Below are 22,549 nucleotides of genomic sequence, written 5' to 3'. Positions count from 1 at the left end.
CCAAGGCAACCAGGTCCACACATCCCCAAATATCGGCCCCATATAATATGGCTGGGCTGATTTTAGCACTATAAATTTTAAGAGCGGGCAGTACTCTTTTAGTCAGGGAACACCGCTGTTCTTTTACTAAACAACCAGTCAGGCGGGCAAATTTCAAACAGAGTGCTGCTACCTGATCTTTCCATTGTAGCCTATAATCCAAGGTAACACCAAGATAAGTCATTACATCAACCTGCTCCAATCTAGACCCATTCATTAAAACATGGCCCCTCAGTGGCTTTTTCTTAGTCAGGACCATGAACTTGGTTTTATTGAATTTCACCCAAACAAGCAGCTGCCAATGACCAACCGGCTGATGAAAACATTTGTTTCCCAAATGCCACAATTCTTTTTGACACTCTGTCTGGTGGGTTTGTAGAGGAAGAATTAGAGTTTACACTGCTCATGGAGGCCTGACCCACCAAACCTTTGGGTGCAGGGTGTTGCGTTAAGAAATCAGGGTTGCCAAGAAAGGACTCAAGTTGTTAAGATACATGATAAACAGCAGAGGGGCCAGGATACAGCCCTGTCATTCCCCTCTGTCTAAAAGGAAGGAGTTGCTTAACTCCCCCATGAGACCAAATCAAACCTTAGCTGTAAGATTTTCATGCAGAAAAAACAAAAAGTTAACTAAGGCCATATCCAACCACATATCTAACATCACCAAACAGAGCTTGGTGTGATTTACGCAGTAAAACGCTGTTGAGAGGTCCATAAACGCCAGGTACAGGGGACATTTTAGGGCAATGGTGTATTTTCCAGAAATCACATGTAAATTTAAACATTGCTCGACTGTACTCAGCCAGTTTGAAAACCATATTGATAAGGACACAATATATGCTTTTGATCTACTCAGGATCTCAGATAATTAAAAATTATCCTCCTTCAAAATCTTCACTGTGCTATCAATAAGCAAAATGTGTCAATAACTTTTAGGGCACATACGATCACCTTTTTAGAAATGGAGACAACTGTCAAAATAACCCATGACCTAGGAATCCAATTGCATAAAGAGGTATTAAATACGTTTTTCTGTAAAGGGCACCCATATACCAATATTACACTTTATAAGATCCATAGGGGCCTAATCTGGTCCTGAGGCTTTACCAGCCAGACTATGTCTTATTGCCTCCTCTAGTTACATTAGGGTGATTCAATACTTAGTGGGATCACATAATTTCAACAATAGTGACTCTCGCTTGTTTTTTGCTTCTTCTACCTGATAAATAGCTTTGAAATGTCTAACCCAAACTGGGCCAGGAACATCACTACTCAAAATAGGATTTAGTGGGGCATTCCTTGATTTAATTTTATTAACCAAGTCCCAAAATGATTTCTTATTCTTCAAAATTGCGGCAGTTCCTAGGAGTTCCCTGTCTTTTTTATTCAATTGCTCCCTCCTAGATTGTAGGATGTATTTATAATGCGGACGTTCTATACGAATCTTGTAAGAATCTCTCTGTTTAACTGACAAGGCCTTCCTTAACAGGCGATTTGCTAAAGAGCACTGCTTATCAAACCATCTAGGGCCCTCCTGCCCATGTCGCATGGGTTTGAGCAGACTGTTTTTAATACAAGTGCATTACGCTTCATAATGAACTAGCACAGGGTCGCCACGGTTATCGGGCAAGCAATTCAAGAATAAAACCAGTATTTCTGCATAAGGGAGCTGAGGGTAGCCCCAAGGTTCATTCAGATGCCAGAAAAGTCTAAGGCCATCATTTGAGGGCTGCAAAGATAAAGGAGGAGTATCTGGCTTTTTAACCCTTAGCACAGGAAAACACTCCACTATAATTACAGTGTTATGATCCCCTCACTCAGTTTGAAGAACAGAACCCGTGAAAATAAAAAATGCAAGATTTCTTGTGGTAAATATATTATCTATGACTGATGCCCGCCCATTGCCTCTAAAAGACGGCAAAGTGCACCAGCCTTCTGCAAAATGCTGAACCAGGTCAACTAGGTCATCTGCTGCAATATGCTGACCAAGCACCTTCTCTCTAGTGTCTATAAATCCCATGTCATCTACATGTTGCAGTGCTCCATGCTCATTGGAGCACATCACAGGTTTAGCAATACAATCCCTGCAAAGAATATCGTTCGGCTGGGAAAAAATCCTGCAGCTGGGGATTTAAAATGAGTCAGAAAACCAAACAACGTATTACAATGAGAGCACAAAAATTTTGAAAAATCATTGTTATAAAAATGTATCAAATAAAAATAACTCTAGCTGTCTTTGATATGAAGGGCTTGAAAAGCAGAGCTATTAGTATCAAGTGCCAATACATCAACATTAAGATCTAAACAAACCCAAATGGAGAGACCTCCCTTGGTCCTGCCTCGAAGAGAGGAAATCACAGGGCAGGAGTAACAGGCAGCGCTGAATCGCGAAAGGGATATGGTGGCCCAAAGTTTCCAACTTTGCCTCTTAAACCTATCTAGCCTTTAAGAGACTAGATTCATACTGAGATTACACATTCTAAAGATTTTCTACTGAATTTAGACACACATGATGTTCGGAATTGCAATGTTTGCAACAAATACACTTTTTATTCAAAATTGAACACTTCCCTTTGACACCCCCTGCTACTAATGATGACTTTAAAGAAGAATACCCAAGACTCCAGCTTTGCGAATAAAAATAATTTGCACATCTGTAAAGCATTAACATAATTACAAAGTAGAATCTTATTACACCACTAAAAATTCTTCACAATAATTAGCAAACCTTACTTCGGAATGGAGGACGGCCAAATAGACATGTGTTCAGCAGTGATGTCATTTACTATATCCTCCTAAAAAAAAATGATTATGTGAACAAATGTAAAAAAACAAAAATACATACATTAAAAAAAAAACTGTATTAAGTGACAAAATACGAACCCGAACATTGTGAAGCTTGACAAAGAGGGATAGCAGAGTAGTCAAAACGAGTGGTTCCTATAATAATAGAAAGACAATAACAAAACAATTAACTTTATTGCTAACCAACCAGAATTTCTTCCACTTAAATGCTGCTGTTTCTCAACAAACAATGATGTCTCAAATGTGAGGCATGGGGAGAGGATGTGGCCTAACGTCTAAGGCGGTCGACCTCAAATCTGGGGAAGTGGGTTCGACGCTCAACATTCTGTGATTCTGGGCACATCACGTAATCTTTCTGTGCCTAAATGAATGTGTCCTTGTGTAACGAAACTGGTGCTCATGTAAAGTGCTCTGTTACCTGATACCTTCGGGTCAAGTTCGTGCTATATAAAACTCAGAAAAAAGGTATAGCAGAAAACCTACACGACGGATGCAACATGACGGGCGAGAACTGACGCTGTCTCATAATACATGGATTGCGATAGACTAAATGCTGCACCTCTACCACTAATAGATGTCGGAATTGAATACCTAACAAATAACGATATTGACATTTGGGACAAAACAACCCTAGACTCAACTGAGCTTTCGACATATAGGAGGTTGTTCTGGGAGGGAGTGACATATTGCAAGTATCTCATGGACGAAAACAGAAACAGATTCATTGGAAATACATTGGCCCTGAAGAAGTCATTAGGGACGAAACGCGTTGGCTACGGTCGTTTCCTTTTAAATAAGATTTTGAATAAAGAAAACTTGCACAAGACCTGCTGATTGGATCTGAAATTTTGTCAATTGTAACATGTTTTGATACTGAGTGGAGTGCTGGATCTCTTTGTTTGCTTAAAGAATTTTGTGGAGTCTTCCATAGGGGGATTAGGGGTATTGAGCCTCAGGTCCTTGGCACCCTGAGAAGAAATTAATTATAACACAATTAACGGATAGGTGCAGTCACTAAGGTCCCATACACTGTGGTCCTTGTGTCAATATACTTAATCTTCCTGTGCCTAACAAAAAATGAATGTGTCCTTGTGTAACGAAACTGGTGCTCATGTAAAGCGCTCTGTTACCCGATACCTTCGGGTCAAGTTTGCGCTATATAAAACTCCGAAAAAAGGCATAAGTTAATTCAAGGTTTATTTAAGTTCTTTTGTTTAAGTTTTTAGTACAATGCTCAACAGGCCTCTCGGCTGTTTTCTAGAGTTGATAGGGGTCAAAAGCAGGGAAGTGCTTAGGAATCATGTTTTGTACTGGAGAGGAAACAGGTTTTATATATTATTTTGGGAAAATATGTCCTATCATGAGGAGGCAGTTAGTAGGTGAATCAGAATAGGTGAGTGTTTAGTTCCCTCCTGAATCGTTAACACAAGAAACATCATAAGTTGACCAAAAAGCTTTGAAGAAGCAGCCAATCAAATATTGCATGCAGTGGTTAATTTGTAAAAGACTAAGTGCAGGAGCTCATATGACCAGCACCATTAAATGCCACTGTGGTGAATACCAAGGATGCCTAGTCTTTATTCCATCTCATGGCTCATTAAATGAACACCAGACATTCCGTACCTCTTTAGCTCACTCTTGAAGGCTTTTTTTCATTCCTGCTTTCTGTCTTTGTCACTGTTTTTCCATCGTTTTGTACTGGCTCAAATTAAACAATGATTGTATACACCATCTTAAAAGATCTGCTACATACAAACGTGTTGACTTAACTAAAGAAACTAGCAGTGAATTTCCTCAAATGTATAACTTTTCTGGGGAAGTGATACAGGCACGGTGTGTGATTCTGAAAGCAAATCCACACCACAATTTCTGTATCATTTTTGCAGATTTAGGAAATGGTTATCTCAACTTGCAGCAAAACGTGTTTTGTAGTGTTTCATTACTGAAAATGTACAAGGATGTTCGTCAGCTTTGATAAGAATTATTTTATTCAGTTACAAGGCACCAACTGGAGTGACAGTCTGGGTTTAACTAAACACGACATGGGTTATGCTAGACAAGTATTTGTCAACAAAAGCAAGGAAGTCTTTTGAAAGGTGTGCGCTTCTGAACACCTTCTCAGAAAACAATATATTAGTCACCTTGATGTGACTGACATGATACTTCAGATGTAATTGTTGTAAATTATTTTAAAACTATGTTTGACCCATTTATCAACCTAGGTGTTCAAATAAATTGTGCAGAAGAGATATGCGATATTCCCAATTTAGAAGAACCCCTACTTAGGATTTTATGTGCCTGCACCAACTTTTCAGCTGGTCTCTTGAATGGGGTCTTGAATGTGTACCTTCTTATGACTCTGCCCACGCTCTAACTTTTAAATTGAGTAATGGGGTCATTCATAACGATTATTTTTTAAATGGACCTTAACATTTTGTCCTTGAAAGGTAGTTTGACTGTGTAATTGGATAATTTTCATTTCTGCAATAGACTACAGAAACATACACTACAATATATGTCGATAATCCATGTAAACTTGTAATACCCATTTGTGATCTCCAAATCAAGGCCCATTTAAAAGAAGCACTTGGGGCTTAACCCTGAGAACATGATCACCTTATAATTCCAGAGGTAGTCTGACCTAAATAGGATTGGGACTGATCAAACATAAGGGATCAAACCAGTAGATGAAAGGTCATCCCTGTGCTCTTTGGACTAACAACTATTGCTTCGAATATTGCAACTAGATTTGTGAGCAGTCTATGGTATATGTGGACAGCTGATTAACTTATGTCCTTGACCTCTGGACTTTGGTAAGTCACACCATTTCAAGATCTACAGAGGTTGCCCATATGAGGTTAATTGAGATCCCCAAATATTGGAAGTCAACCAAACCTAGCAAGTGCTGAGAACAGATGACATTGGTACAATAAAAGCCATTTAGAGTATATTGACACATTAGGATTGTATATACTTTTATGGAAATACATTTCTGGTTGTTTACCAGGAAGATTTTGTGAAACCTAAATAATCTTCCCTGATACAATATACAACACCAGTCATGTGCCGGGAAGAAGTAAAAGGAGTACCAGTGATACTGGTTGGGCATCTTTTCATTGTAACATAAAAAACAAAGCAGCTATCTAAAATGATATCTTACCCTAAAATGTATTTGGAAGCTAAACACATACCAATGTAACCTTGGAGCAGTTTTCACTATCAATAATTCCATTAAAATAAACAACTGACATTTCATATACCCACAGCTGGTGAAAGCATCTGTGCTACTTTCCATTGGTGTTGACTTAACCATCTTGATCTATTGTACAGCAAGCAGCACCCATATCTTCGCTGCCCACAAAATTACACCACTAGTAATAAGCAGTGCAAGTTCAAATTCATGTCCCTAACACTTTGTAAAATGTACTTCCTTTACACCATGCCCAAAATTCATCATATAGAATAACCCTGACTGTCCTGGCATTTACATAGTTACTACACTGCCTCTCAAACATGTAGTTCTAGATGTTTGGTAATCCACCAAAACACAAAATATTGATAATTGGGCCAAGGCATTCTCAACTGCGGATCCAGCTTCTAAACTTATGTCAACCCATACCGGTTCTGACAAAACCTGAAAATGAGTTATATACTTAGAATTCCCTAAAATCCAGGTATGTGTCACATGGCTCTCTTTACTGGGCTAGCGCAAGTTGAATATACAAATGTTCCATACAAAAAAATACAGTAGTCACAATAATTGGTACCTATAAATGTTGTGTAAAAATGTTTTATGTATTTCAATTAGAAATACAAAAACAGTGTTGAACATGTCAAAATCTAATTCATGATAATTTAACTATTACCTTAACCTTGCACCCACTACTCCAACCTTGCCCCTTAAACCTACCCAGACTTCACCCTTAAACTGTCTCTTATCTTAACCCTTAGCTTTTGCCTAATCACTAAACCCAAACATAAAAGGACAATAACCTAAGGCCTATCCCATAGCTAACCCTAAACCCTTTCAATACCCTTAACCCTTTACAGATAAATTCACAGTAAACCCCACTTCTTCACCCTTTGCCATCCCTTACCCCAATCCTAACCTTAAACCTTACCCTAAGGTTTAGGCCTATCCCTTAACCTAACTACAACCTTAAATCTAACTCTAACCATTATGTTAAACCCATGTCTTAACCCAACTGTAATCCTTACACAACCATGACACCTTACATTAATTTATTAAAATTAATTTAAAAACACTAACCAAACACCTAAGCTGGCTATGATCAACAGGACCAGGCCTGAGTTATGGGGTGTGCAAAGGTGCAGCAGGCTAAAGTGAAGGTGAAAGAGAAGAGTGCAATGAGAAAGTTGAAGAACCCATTTGAGGAGCAAACGCCAAACCAGAGCAATAATGCTGTCCACAGGCAGGCGGCAATGTGAAGAACGATGAGGAGATTAATTGTTCCTTTCTCTCCCACTGTCTCAAAACTGATCAGGTCTCCCAGGCCAAGCAGCAACCAACTTATCAATATAGTGACTGTTTTGCCCAGCTCAGAAGTAGTGAGGAAGCATTCTTAAAAAAAGAAAGGGCATTTTCTTTACAATAAATTCCCCACCCAAGAGAGTGAATGAAAGAAGTGAGGAGCTGGGGTTTTGCTGAGAATGTTAATGCAGGAGAAGACAGAAAGTATGAGAGGATAAAGCCCCTTTGCTGAAAATGCCAAGACTCGCTGAAGGTGGAAGATGTTCAGATCACAGGCAATGCAATTAAAAGAGTCTTTGAAATAGAAAAAAACTGAAAATGCTCAAATAAGTTCTCTAGTGCTGAAACAAAGTGACAGATTTTAAAGAAGTAAATGGAGAAACTTGAAATGGAAGCTGAGGTAGCCAAAAATCAATTTTCTGGGGCTGGAAATGTAAATTGACATGAGATACTTCAGTACTATGCCACCTAACGCTGAGTTTCAGAAATGATTTTGCTTACTTGCCAGAAAATAAATGGAAGGCTGGTACGGTTAAGTGATAGTTACACAGAGCAAAAAAAACCAAAGGGAGAAAGAATCTGTGTTCTGCTGCACAGCAAGAATGACAAACCCTCAAATACAGGAATCAGAAACCTGATGTTCCCATATTTGTCCACAAAGGCTTCAAGACAGTAGGCAGGATCAATGAAGAGAACTGGTAGCTCAAAGGGAAATGCTAGACTCAGAGTACCCTAAAAAGGGAAATAGCGTATACTTATAGAAATGAAATATAAGGCCATTCGAGAAGCACTTGACTCCTCAAACAGGGCAAAAAACATTGCCTCTTGCAACTATGCTGGACAATAAATTTTCAATTCGCCTTGAGACTTGATGCACTGCTGTCAAACTGTACTCTTGGGCACTAAATACTGATATCTGGAAGAACCTTTCTGGCCTTACTGGGACTGAAAAAATAACATTTGTGGTCCAAACAGTGGAAAGGTTATTATAGAGTTTATATTTCTTCCACCATAACATTCTCCCTCACCAATTAAAGCCCTTGTTCGACAACAGAGGGTACTATAATGATAAATGGACATTATGCTACAAAATGCTGCAATTATGCATGAAAATAAAGATATGTATTAAACATATAAAAGCAGTTGAATAATCAGTTTATGGATCTAAGTGCACTGTTTTCCAATTCCTTTTCCTCAGATCTAACTATTTGTGGGTCTTGAGAAGTGCGCATTTCATCTTGTACTTTGATCAATGAAGAGGTTTATGTAATATAAATCCTGGTCTGTTGTTTTGTTGCTTTTCTTTTGCCGCAAGTCAACCAAGGACTCTTTACCAGACTCTAATTGAATAAAATATATCAATTAACAATATCACCTTCCATTGGTGTTTTCTCAGTTAGCAATAATGGGTACATTCGTCTTTAAACATGTATGGAAAGTTTCTTGAGACACTACTTACTAAAAATTGTGTAAATGGGGCACAGACGGACATACACATAAAATCATGCACCAATTCGGACATGGAAAAACACATTAAGATATTTTAAGAGTCAAAAGTCAAGCAATTCCATTTTCGTAGTTCGCTTAACGTACCCGTAACTTTTTGATAAAAGCATGTAGTTCACTCCTAAACAAAAAAAATATATTTATTAGATTATCAAAACTTATAAATATTTATAATACGGTCATTAAACTTTTAAACATATATTTTGCTCACTCACTCCATGTCAATGATGCCACAATTAATGATACTATTGTAAGCAGCGGTAGTGATTAGCAGCAGCAGCTCAATGTGTATATTATTAGGCTCCCCTTCTACCCTTGCTATATGTGATCAGATTTTACATTGGTTTCAGCAAGTTGACCACCTTCAATTTCCTCAACCACTAAGCAAGAGGAAATTAACAAATTCAACCTAGATTTGATTCACCTGATCAAAATCATACAAGCTATCAGAATGAGCTATACATTTGCATGGACTTCAAGCACACCATCATCACAAGTATCTAAACTAGAAATATCCATTCATTTAGCACCAGGGAAGGTCTTAGAGAAATACCATTATTTATTTGAAGGAACATGAATAAGATGCACAAGCCAGAACATTCTGCCACCAGGCAGACAATCAGCATAAAAAGTGGGCCTCTTCCAGTTGGAGGTAAATTTCAACAAACATTTTGCCTAAGGCACAGAGATATATGCCATTAGTCTTTATTGAATTTTAAAATCATAACAAACATGATCCCCCAAAACACCACTCTGTACCCCTACCTTCGCTAATCCTTGGACACCCAGCCTCCCCACCATTACCCGTAAATGACCTGCTGATTTAGAGCGTGTTTTAAATCCCCCTCAACCCTCCAGTTCAACCTGTGTCTTTTAGTTCAGTTGTCTTTATTAACAGTACCAGTTGTGTTGCCTCGTCCAGGAGCTTCAGAATGCTAATGAGGAGGGGACAGTTTAATTCCCTTAATTCCTGTAGCATATAAATCAACACCAGAGTCTACTGCTTGGGAAAGGCACTTTTCCTATCCTTGGCTGTCTGAGCAAACTTCTCCATCGGTAATTTGTGCTAAATTCTGTGTAGTCATATGTCACTTGTGGACATGATTTGTGAAAACCAGTATGCAACCAGCATCAGCCACAAGAAATAATGAGATATACATTTGCCTCTCCTGGAGTGTGCTGGATAATGTATTTCTGCCAGACTACCTACCAGTATCATTTAAGGGCATTTCCCTATTTCTGATCCTGCTAAGTTCTCTTTGAATGTGAAAGAATTCCACCACAAGTGTTGAATTCTGGGGCATGCCCATAGTAGGCGAGACAATGACCCAGCAACCACAAAATACCTCGGGCAATCTTCAGACCTGGATAGATCGAACTTGTGTAGTTTCTCTGGAGTATAGTACCATCAGTAGGATATATACTTTTTTAATTCCTTCTCATCTGTATACAACACTAAGCGGTTCGCCCTAAACAGTAGTTCTTCCCGTTGATCTTCATCTAAGTCTATTCCTATTTCATGCCCCCATGGTACCTGCAAGGGAAGCTTCTACACCCCCCCCATCTGGGCCAGTAAGTAGTTTGTATATGATAGAGACTGAGGGGTTTGAGGGGGTCTCAAACAAATACATTTGATAAAGGGTGTGGGGTGCCTCCTAGCCCCTTCTCTGATTGAGTGTTGCATAAACCAATATCTCCTCTGTGGATCGTGAAACATTCCATTTTCTCCAGTCCAAAATCTTCCTTTGTCTCACCAAAGGAATTCACCATTCCCTCATTGAACATATCGCATATGGTTCAGCACACTCCCTCTTTCCATATATTAAATTAGCCATTTTTGACACTGAGAAAAAGTCTTCTCTATCTCATAGCAGAAGGGAATTTTATCTACCTTCTGGTCTCATACCTGTAAAGTTGCCCCTGTGATGGGGAAACATATAATTTCTTGTTACAATGGCATTTGAGTCCACATACTCAATCCCCTACTCGCTACGCAATGGTCTATCATGCACCACGTTTTGGTTGTCTCCTTCCTACTCCACTCAGTGAGATACCAAAGTTGTGCTGCCTAGTAATATCACCAGAGGTCAGGAAGCCCTAGTTCACCATCCCTAGGTCATAGGCACCCTTCTGACCCACATATTCTAGCTCACTTGTCTAACCATATGAACTCAGTACATAACCCAGATGCTTTTAAGCTGCCCAGGTTCCCAGAACAAAGATGTCTTCCACTACAACCTAAGCACCCTTCAAAAAATAAAATGAATAAAATGAAATGAGAAAACAGTAAGGTGACACAAGCCATTATACATGGTAGTAGCCACGAACCTGTGGTCCATGGTCCACAAACTAACACGCCTTCAGAAGATGGAACAAATGCAATTCCTTGAGAGAAACCCCAGAGGTGGAACCTAATTACACTTGCTTCAGTAACATCTTGTAAATAAATCAATCAGGTACACCTTCAACTGAACTGCAAGAAGGATGAAGCAACAGAACACAGAATTTTCGCTTCCACTTACAACCAATCTGATTAACTTCTCATTACTCATATGAAAAGGGTCAAATATTAAGCACCGCTCTTCACAAACCTACAAAGTAAATAATTCGTAAAGTAACACTAAAAGGTCTTTCACATGATCGTTAAAGCAATGTTTTGCTTCTCATCGTGACATCAGGCGTTTGTGAAAAAAAGTGACATTTCTGACACACCTGACCTGAATTCATTAACTTTTTTAATCATCTAATATTGCCACATCTCAGGGTAACCTAGAGATGATGCTTAGATGAAAGCATTTTGATCACTAACTCCACAAATACATAAGCTAAAAATTAAAATACACCAGATGCAGGATACAGCAACCAAAAGAAAACAATTAGACGAAGAAAACAGGTATATACCTCCCAAAAGGGGAGCAAGAACACTTAGGAACTTCAGACACGAGGAAAGTAAACCAACATTGACAATTATGCAAGGTGATTGTTGGCTATCTTTTGTGCACTGAACGAATGCCCTTTTGCATGCTCTGTGGATAGCAGTGGAATTGGGTGGAACACGTCCTCCTAAAAAGTATTGCAGAGCAAGCTTATGTTATTTCTCCCTTCTGAATGTGCCTCACTTCCGTTTTCATCAGGCCCTTAAAATTCTCACAGGAGCATTTGAATATGCTTTTAATGTTGACAGGTATCGGACAGACTTCTGAGTCTTCTAATGAAAGTCATCTTCCTCTTTCTCCACGGGGTTTTGACCATGTGATGGAATGTCGCGCATTGAGTGAGAACGTAGTGGGCAGGCAGCAGTATCATCGCTCTTCTAGGGCTTGACAGAATAAGGCACTAATGAGGAGATGTTTATAGGATCCATGTTGGTACTGGTCCTCTCTGCAGGCTCACCCCCAAAACCTTTCTATTCAACTCTCCTGTTCTCTGAACCTGTTTTTGTTGGCTTTTAGGACTCAGTACATATTACAACTGCTAACCAGTGCTAAAATGCTTGTGCTATCTCCTTCAAACAGGGTAAACCTGGCTCACCCCCAATTGGCACATTTAATTGACTTAAAAACCCTTAGTAAAGTGGTACTACAGGTACCCAGGGCCTGTAAATTACCTGTTAGTAGTAGATCTGCACAAATTATTGTGCCAACCACTTAGGTAGCCCTTAAAAATATGTCTCAGGCCTCCCAATGCCGCCTGTGTGTGCAGTAGGCCTGGGTGGTGAACTTTGCTCACGGAGTTTTCTGCACTTCTCGCTCCGCAGGGCTCACAGTGTAGTAAATTCCGCTTCACATAGTGCAGTGGAGTTTTTTCCCCTTTCGTGCTCGCGATGGGTAAGTTCGCACGACCAAGTTGCTGTTCAGGTAGAATTTCTACCCAAGCGGTATGAAGACCAGCGCAAAGGGCAGTTCGCAATTGCACTCCGCCACTTGTGGAACTACGTGGAACTTTTTTTGTCACTTCGCGGAGTTCCGCGTAGCAAAACTCGCAAACTACGCCCAGGCCTGGTTTTAAGCTGTCATTTAAACCCTTTGCCAGGCCTAAACCTTTCTTTTTAATGCACATAAGTCACCCGTAGTGTAGGCCCTAAACAGCCCATAAGGCAGGATGACTTGAATTTTAAAAGTTGGCTATGTACTTTTAAGTTTTACATGTCCTAGAAGTGAAAATCTCTCAAATTCGTTTTACACCACTGCAAGGTCTACCTATTTAAGGTAATCTGGATCATCATGTGGGGTTAGTTGACCTGAAGAGGGGTCCTGGTCTGAAACTGTGTGAATGGACAGAGCCAGGAAAGTTGAATTGTTTTTTGTATGTGGTAAGCCCTGAGCTTCACTGAAAATTACCTCTTCAAAGGTGCACATTGGTGTTGGCCAGGAGGCATAGTTCACGTGAGGCTGAAGTCGGAGGCTGGTCAATATAGTTCTTCCTCTCCCTCTGCCCTTGAGTAAGGCTTCAAAGCCAAATTCAGAGTGAATCTCAGTCCAGAGATGGGCTCAGCAGGTTCTCAGTGTTGAGGCTCAATCTCTGCAGCTCCAGGTATCTCTGGTGCCAAATACTCTGAGTGGCTTTGGGAACAGTGGAGGCATTGGCTGTTGCATGGCGCTATCTGGGCTATTGTTTGCTCGTGTAACAGAGGATTCATTCTAGGTCAAATCCCAGTAAGATCCTTGGAGTGAGGAGTGTGTAAAACCCTAGGAGTGGCCTTTGTCCAAGGTGTGGGTTTCAATGAGGGCCGTGGAGAAGAATGGTATTCAAAGTCAGAGTAGCTAGAGGACACATATTTGGAACTCTCCTCCTCATGCAGCACTATCAGAGTAAGCCCCTTCAGCTTCTTCCGTGCCCTACTTGGTTGGTGGCTCAGCAGAGCCCCGACATTGCATTCTGTGGCGTACTCACCATCTATCTGTTGGTGTGACTAGTAAATTTGCACAGAAATCCTTGGCACGCCCAAAAGGTGGCATTGTTGTGGTCTTCCATTAGGCAGATTGCAAACCCAATACTGGTCTGTCCACTGAAACTAACTATTACAGTTAGAGCAAAACTTAAAAAGTGTGTTCTCCATACCATTTTCCCAGGGGTCATTCTTACATGACTTTATCCCAGGATTCTTCCTGTTTAATAATTTATGTATCCATCATAATTAATTGAACCACTACTGCTTCTACAATGGTTCACCTCAAGTTATTCTGATACCATTAGGTGACAGACAGAGGGACTGAAGAAGATAGAACCTGTCTATATTCCAGCCTTCCTTCCAGAGGCCCCCCCACCTCAAAGTTCCTCATTGGTCCTCTATACACTTTTGAAGGCGCCTCAGGTGCAGACTCGCAAGAGGAACTACAAAAATGCAGGAAGCTACAGATTCTAGCAGTGAAGAAATTTCAGGTAGTCATTCCCACATATCTGATTGGTTTTAGAATCACTTTAAGGAAAGTTACCTTGGGTTCCTGATTCTAGAGGACAAACAAGCTAATATGGAAATCTTGAAGAGTCTTTTTTTAAGAATGCACTTTCAGCAACCAGTCGTCGAAGCAGGGTTACATGTAAATAATTAACCTCTAAAGGTGGGCTGCTACCATTTCCACGCATTTGAAGGCAGCTCTGGAGTTTTGACCAAAGAGCAGCTGCGTATATACTCGTAAAGCTGATTACTTACGAAAAATCTTAAAATCCCTGCATGCATCTTGGCAATGGACTTGAAAAACATTTCAAATCCCTGAGTGCTTCTTGAGAATGGGACTGTGAAAGTAAGTAGCTTGAAGGTTTATGAGACACAGCCAGTGTTCTCTATTCAGTTGTGGAGACATCTGGTAAAAGGCAAGCATCCTTAGATTTCCCTTTTTGGCATGCCTGTTTACAGTTTTGAAGTCTCTGACTGGCATGTACTCTTGTTTTTTCCTATTTTTGCCAGTACAAAACAGTTGGGACTTGAGTTACTTTAATTTCAAATGTTTTGGAATCTGCTAAGCAATGATCCTTTTGTTTAGCTATCCCAGAATTCAAGAATTAGACATTCCAGGAAGAGGCTTGCAGGAATTTTGCAGAGGGATGTTTGGTGGGGGTGTTTGAACCAAACAGCATACCTGTTCTTTACAATACCGAATTACCAAAGAAGTGTTCAAATGTTTCCTGCCACCTCGGTGTTTGCAAGGATAAAAGAATGTGAATGATTGTATGTAAATTGTATGAGATTATTTCAGCACATGTTCTGACGACAAAGGCCCCTGTCCCCTACTCATTTCTGCTAACTCAGCTTTTGAATAACATTTCTGGTTTTGGGTTGGATACTGCTACTGATCTAATAATGGAACTTGGACCTTCTAGTTTGGAAACTTGTATAAACCCCTGGGCATGCTTCAGTCGCTGTTCCAGACCCAGTATTTAACTCAGTCTTTCTTTTTTACCAGCTCTTCGTCAGTATGTTGTCCAAAAAAACACAAGAAGCTCAAGAAAGGCACATCAAAAATATTCAGTATAGTATCAAACAGCAACACTTAACAGCAAAGTTAAGAGCATTTTTGTGAGCCCATGCAAATACCTACTAACCAATAAATCCAATTAATTTTTGGCTTAACTTAATTGATTGCATGGTAACCATAAAATTAAATACTGAGCCATGTGTTCAAAAGACTTTTACAAGCACCCCTCATATCTATCTAGCAGACCACTGAGGACAAGATGTTGTACAGATCCTGCGTTTCATTAAAAGCATGTAGTTCCTTGTCTGATGGTGTTCAGCAGACCAATAATGCCCTCCATCCCCAAAGTGTTTCTTCATGACTGCAAAGTTGATCAGACAATTCAGAGAAGTGCACTGGCAAGAAGAGAACAGAGGATTTGAGCCACGGGGCTCTGTATTCATAAAGGGCTCTGCTACTCTGGTGCTACCATTGTTGCAGTAGGGTTGCTGGTGAAGGGAGCTATAAGGGAAAAGGAAACTTTGGGCAGTCTTCCAAAGAAGCAGCTGGTCCATAAGAGGAATACACTAGGAGTACAAATAGGAGGATTAGCGCAAGACTCCACCAACAAAACCTACATAGCTGCTCAACTTGTTACAGCGGTTACATGAAAACAAATGTTCTCAAACTCAGCTGCCATTGCTGGGGACTGCTAGAGTTCTCAGCAGTGCTCCCCTCACAGAGGTACACGGATGACATGCTCCACATGTCTCAGGAAGGAAAGAATGCAATGCATATGGGCTTCAGTAGTGATTTTCCATCTTCAACACCACTGCTGTATTAGAAGCTGGGATAGAGCAGGGGCGGCACTAAGGAGAGAAGGAGGGTCCACTTGCGGTCCTATCCTGGATTCTGACCGGGTAAGTTTAAAACCTGGGAGAAGTACAGGCTCGTAAACCTGACTGAGGCAAGTGGAAACCGTCAATAATCAATGTCTTCTCATTTTCCCGCTAGTATACATACTTCCTGGCAGGAGCAGAACTGTACAGCCAAAAGAGTATCCAGAAGATCACCCAATGTATTCAAAGGTCTGATCGTAAGAGTTCTTTCAGTGAATGAATGGCTATGTTTGTTTTTAGGGGGGGACAGAGAATGTTCCTTGGCATACACCAGTGTCCCTGGGCTGCAGCTAATGGTACCCATCATTGAAATAATGGAGGGGGAATTCTGAACCAAACTTTGACTCCCGGCATAAAAGTACCCATCCCTGACATAGTGGTAACATTATAGACCTAACTCCGACTATCCCTGGCATAATAGCGACGGTTTGGAATAATGGTGCCCCTGGCTAAATTGAAATAATCCATGACAAAAATTGGGGGTAGGGAATCTGTACATAACTGTGGCTATAACTATGGTGGCCATGGACTATTAGTAACAATCCCTGCCACACTATTGGAAGGAACATGCTATTTATAAAAGTGCCTGAAAACCAAAGTTTTCCAAAAAGCCTTTGGGAATTACACTGAACTCTAGGCAAGGAAACCCCCAAACATCCCTCACACACTAATCTCAGTAGAACATTGGCTGTGATGACAACCCACAGCTCATCAAGAGGTGGGAAATATAAACACCTATTTATACAGTACATTGCAACCCCAAAGATGTCACAATAAAAAAGTTACATCCAGTAACGATATTTTTGTTGCAGATTCCTCACAGTATGAATTACCCCAGACTTCAGAATATCCCTTTCACAGAGGTTAGCCTTTATGTTGGTTATACTGAAAAGCAGGTCTTCTTCTGCAGAGGATTGCAGATATTAGGGGGACAATTCTGAGGTTACTGGCTAACTCGGATCCCTGTGGTCAGATACCTTATCACTAGGCTGGGGTGCACATGTGACTTGTTTTACCAAGAGCCTTAGGGCTTCGTTGGAGCAGCGTCTGCACATAAATGTGCTTGAGCAGAGAATGGTCCATCTTGTAATAAGTGCATTTGCCCGTCCATCTCGCTGAGCAACACTCAGATTCTCTCAGAAAATACTATTACCATCCTTTATGAACAAACCGTGGGATGCAGGGTCATGGACCTTATCTTGGAAAGCACATTGACTCCCTCAACAAGAGAGTGAATGCTCTCTGTCATTTCTCAATGAAGGACCACAAGTGGAAGCTGCACACAAAGTTAAGGACGTGATCTTCTGCAGACTGGGGTTCCCATCCTCAGATCTCCACAGCCTAGAACATAAAGTGTCCTCAGTTTTGTGCCACACACTTGCCTCTGAACAGCTCCCTGAGGAATGCGTTCATGTTCAACTGGCCTCAGAGATTGTTGTACGCATTCTTGCCAATTCCACTTGATTACCCCACATTGGAAAAGAAAGATTTGGTACACTGATTTGTTGGTACTCCGAATTCGATCACCTCTTCCTCTTCTATACACAACACATGTACTCTTACGGCAGGAAGACCAAATCTTCCACCCCGATATTGACATGCTGCAGCTGCATGTGCGACGATTGAGAGGTGCCAGCTAGAATGCTTTTGCCTTCCTGATGAGATTGCAGATGCTATCTTGACAGCAAGGAAGCCAGAAACCAAATCCATCTATACATGTCACTGGAACAAGGTCATCCAGTGGTATGAGTCGTAAAGTAACAACTTTTTAAAATCTCCTTTCCAACATCTGCCTGCTTGTGTTGTTTGTTGAGAAGTAGGGCCTGGCGGTCGCTACAGTTAATGGCTACCTGGGGGTCCTGACTGCTTTTATATGTCATCCCAAATAACCCACTATTTAGATCAGTGCTAGCAAGATGCTTTTAAAAGGTTTGCTTTGCTTGTTTCCTTTCATAGCATTCAGTATTTCTGAGCAGCATTTACATTTTTTACAGATCTTCATGATGGTATCCCCATTTGAGCCAATCCACAGTTCACCACTTCAGCTTCTTACATTGAAGACAATTTTGTTGGTGGCAATGACTTTGGACATAGGGACGGGAAGTTCAGATTCACTCCGTTCGCCCACCTTTTTTGTACACATAAGTTGGTTCTTTGCACCTTCCCATCCCTCTAACCCAAGATGGTTTCTTCATTTCATATGGGCCAGTCTATCATCCTTTCATCCTCCAAGGAGGAGGAGCAGCTGCATAGACTATACCCCAGGCCTGCTGTGTTATATTACATTAAGGGCATATGTCAGGAAAGAGACGATAATCAGCTCTTTGCGGGCTTCGCCAGAGCTAGAAAAGGCAAGGTGTTGACCAACTACACTACTTTATGCTGGGTCATTATCTGTATTATGATCTGGCACGTCATGGCAAAGAATGATCCTCCAGATGGGCTACATGCTCCTTTTACAAAAGCCGAAACTGTTTTGACAGCAATTTCCACCAGGGAGGTATTACTTGCGGACTCAATCATAAAGTGAGGAAGATGCAGTCAACAGAAGAAAAAGTTAACTACATTTGTTAATAATATTTCTGGAGGATACATAATCTTCCTGAAGATCCATAAGATCCCAGACGTACAAACCCATTCGTGCTGTTTTTGTCACTGTTGTTACTCTTCGGCTGCTCTCTGCATGCTTCAGAGGGGTGCAGAAAAACAGGAACTGACGTCAACACACTTGTTGGCATCTAATATAAGCCGGTGTCGTCATGTCAATAATAGGTTGAATATGCTTCGCAAAGCCAAACAACCCAAGCCCCTTTATTAACTTCCTTGAATGGAGAACCAGAAATGTTTGGCACTGTTTCACTAATGGCACAGTCTGAGACAGGGAAAAACCACCATAAACAGGAAATTACTTTCATATTTATTACTGCACCCTTCAAGGTGCTGAAGGCGCACTTACAACGCCAAACTCTTAAAAAAAAGATATATATATTTTTTCAAACCAGCAAAGCTTAATCCATGCAAGTACTAAGAATACCACTGGACCCTCAAGTGAAAGGCATATAATCATTCCCTGCCAGCTGAAGGTCCTTATCTAGACACATTGCATGGCAGCCCTCAAAGCAACAGTCAGAGGTGGTGCTGTTCAAAAAAGCAAACCACAATACCCGAACTATTAAAGATGGAGTTCTTCATCGCCATGAGAAGAACATGCATAATTAAACTCTGCATAATTATGTATCAGCAATTTCAATAACCAGTTTGAATGTAAGCCAAAACAAATAACCCACATTTCAGAGTTTTCAATAAGAAAATACAGATGTCTAATGTTTCAAGAAACCTTGATAAGGGAAATGGTGGGAGATGAAGAATTAAGACACCAGCAGTGGACAACTCCCTAAAATAAAACATGGCCCCAATTAAGGAGGTTTAAAAATCATGCAAATTGACAAATTCCTCAACAGTTCCACTCAGGCCACTGATGGAGCCAATAGTCAATCTAAATGATGCCAAGAAGCATAACCTGGCTGTTACAGACTTGCCAGAGCCATCAGAGGATTATACAAGAACCTCTGTACAATGATATGAGAGCAATCGAAAGGCAAACATGAAACAATGGATGGAGAGGAAGTGAACTTTCTAAAAGCACACACACATCTGGGCACACTAAGAATCCTCCAAATGTTTAATAATATGAATAAAATAGGCTGCTACGTAAATGCAAAAAGGGATAGGTCTTCAGACTGATACAGAGCTGTAGACGGAAGAACAATGTGCAGCTAGGAAGAAGCACAATACACCACTCCCTTCGGCAATGGCCAGGCCCTGTCAGAAACCGATTACATTTCTCCAAGGTGGGAATGGGGTAAATAAAGCAAAATGTCTCAGCAATGGTAAACAGGTAGAGGACATGCACCATGTCCCTTAATTATGTCAGTGGCAGTAGAAAATTAGAAAGAAAACTTGGCATGTAGCTAAGGTGTTATGACCTGGCCCCATCACTCTCTGCACCCCCCACTCTTCTTGTGGTGGTTCAGATCGCAATGCCTTCTGTGCAGGTGTCTGCTCAATGGTGTATTATCAGGGAACTTTGAGGCAGTGAGCTTCTTGGCTGGTGATACAATCTTTGATACTGCCATCTCAACAAAAGTGCTTACTGGTACACTTGAGGGTTATTATAGATACTCATAGGTTTTCATGGCGCAATCTCCTGGAAATTATGCAAGACTAGTCTTGGGGAGAATATGCTATAAAAAACAGTTCACCCCACACACCAGCCACTGGTGTCATAGCTAGAGCCTGGAAGAACACCAGAAACTCAGCAGCAGCTTGCAAATAATCTACAACGTTTAGCATTACAAAACCTGAGGTAGTTTATATCTGTAAGTTCAGAGGCTGACATTAACTAGCCTTTCTCTACGCGAAGTTCAGAAAATAAAAAAATAAAATTAGTATTACTTGGCAATAGCGTTGGACCCATTTTGTAGGAAACATTTGATGAAAAGAATAAACAAAAATATTTAATACTTCTGCTTTGCTATGGAGCAAATATGTTTAGTTTGCATGAAATCTTAGGTTAGAGTAAGTCCTTACCCAGCTCAGTGCAGTTAAACTGAACTAGATTTGAAAAAGTGAACTACCAAAACGCTGCACTCAACGAATCAAAGATCCCCAATACTACAGGCACACAGTCTCTACTGAGGTATAACTAACCACAGAGAATAACCTTAGATGGTATTGTATGCCAATAACCTGCCAATAGCCCTATGTATTAAATATTTCTGCTTTTTTCTCTGTGTTAGGATCTTTGCATATGATCCCAAATAACTTTGTGGCCAGAGACCTCGGATGATTGGCTCCCTCTGGGAAGAAGAACTGAACAAAACCAAGTAATCAAAATTGCTTTGAATGTTTGTAAACCAATGTCTAGTCTCAAAGTAGCTTCATTTCAAACTCGATTCAATACTATCCGCCTCATAACCACCCGCTCTGATCGCTGGCACACTAATCTATTTCCAATCATTGAAGAAAAGGACCAGGTCAGAACAGATGAGTATGCTCTGCTCCTATAAAGCCACTCCTCTGCCCATAGGCTGCAATCATTTGAGAATACAAAAATGATACATTTTTACCGGTCTAAAAGATGAATAAAAGAAAATTATGCAGCAAATAAAATCCATGACAAGCAGCTGGTAAAATCTCAAAACATGACTTTGCAGACTAAGCTTAATCCAGCTTGCCAACATTTTTAATCAACTGTTGCTGTGGTCAGCCAGATCGTCTAACAAATCCCATCCTCATGGTCTCAACGCTAGTTATTTGAACACCAATGCAGGGCTAATCTAATAAATATTGTTTTTATGTTTTTTAATATTTGTTTAGAGCCAACGGCTTTTGTGGCCTCCTGAAAAAATTAAACACAACAAACTGACAGCCTTTCTCCTGTGTTGAAGCAATAAAATGAAGTGATAAAACAAACCCATTTTGTAGACATGCAAATTATTTTGATCTCCTCCCATATCAATCAGGCATGCATAAAAGGGACATTTTAATTTCTATAATTTGGAGCACCATCACTGTAAGTATCACACACTCAAAATCATCCACAATAGCTCAAACAGATTTGATGTTCTATAATGTACCGATTGAATTAAAAGGAGCCATACCTATACATGATTCCTAAATTAGAATCTCTATGCTTTATTAAACTAACTCTTCCATCGTTACTTCGTTTGTGCTGGTTGGATACACTGCAGATCTGTACAACAACTTCCCACAGGTCCTTTGCAGTTCGCCTGCTCTCCGGGCCTGACAGTTCTTTACACGTTGCAGCCAAAAGTTGACCCAGCTAAAAACAAAGAAGAAAAACGCGAAAATGTGCGACTTTAAAATGAAGAGCAGTAACCATAAACAATACTGTCTTTTATTACTAGAGGCATTTTGTGGTTGGGGCTAAGGTAAATGCTATCCATGTTTCCAATAACTATATTATAACAAAGGGTTGCAATTGCTATGGTAATTGAGGTAAAAATGAATGAACCGCAACAGATTTTCTGTGGAATATTTTATGTGAGATTGCTAAATACAACACATATGCAGAAGACTATTATACACACTTCTCCATTTCAAGAATTTAAAGGCAATGTCAGAGTGAAGAGGAGGCACAGGGAATACATATTCTGTAATTACTGCTATTTAGAAACAGTTAATTATTTCAAAACGACTTAAGACCAGACAAACCATACAATCTGGACAACAGAAGTAGCTATGATATTATCACAGCATTGAAAAAAATTTGCCTACTAAGTAAGCCAATATGCCTTGACTGCTAGATTGCCGCCTGCCTCGAATAGTGTATATATATATATATATATATATATATATATATAAAAATATATATATATAAATCCCAACAT

The 22,549-nt window shown here is 40.2% G+C and overlaps 1 protein-coding gene across 1 annotated transcript in view; it reads right to left on the bottom strand.

Annotated features, from left to right (window-relative positions):
- Positions 1-22,549, bottom strand: part of INTS8 (integrator complex subunit 8) — a 724,118-nt gene that overhangs the window by 211,754 nt on the left and 489,815 nt on the right. Inside the window, exons 18-21 of the mRNA XM_085605229.1 lie at positions 21,800-21,981; positions 8,930-8,963; positions 2,923-2,979; positions 2,773-2,834 (exon numbers count right to left, since the gene is read on the bottom strand). Of these exons, the coding sequence (XP_085461355.1) occupies positions 2,773-2,834; positions 2,923-2,979; positions 8,930-8,963; positions 21,800-21,981 (335 nt within the window). The remainder of the gene's footprint in view (positions 1-2,772; positions 2,835-2,922; positions 2,980-8,929; positions 8,964-21,799; positions 21,982-22,549) is intronic.

The sequence above is a fragment of the Triturus cristatus genome, chromosome 5_1, assembly GCF_964204655.1.
Source record: "Triturus cristatus chromosome 5_1, aTriCri1.1, whole genome shotgun sequence".
NCBI classification, from domain to species: domain Eukaryota; kingdom Metazoa; phylum Chordata; class Amphibia; order Caudata; family Salamandridae; genus Triturus; species Triturus cristatus.
The sequence above is the reverse complement of the archived record's forward strand: the minus strand, read 5'-3'. Positions and strand labels throughout refer to the sequence as shown.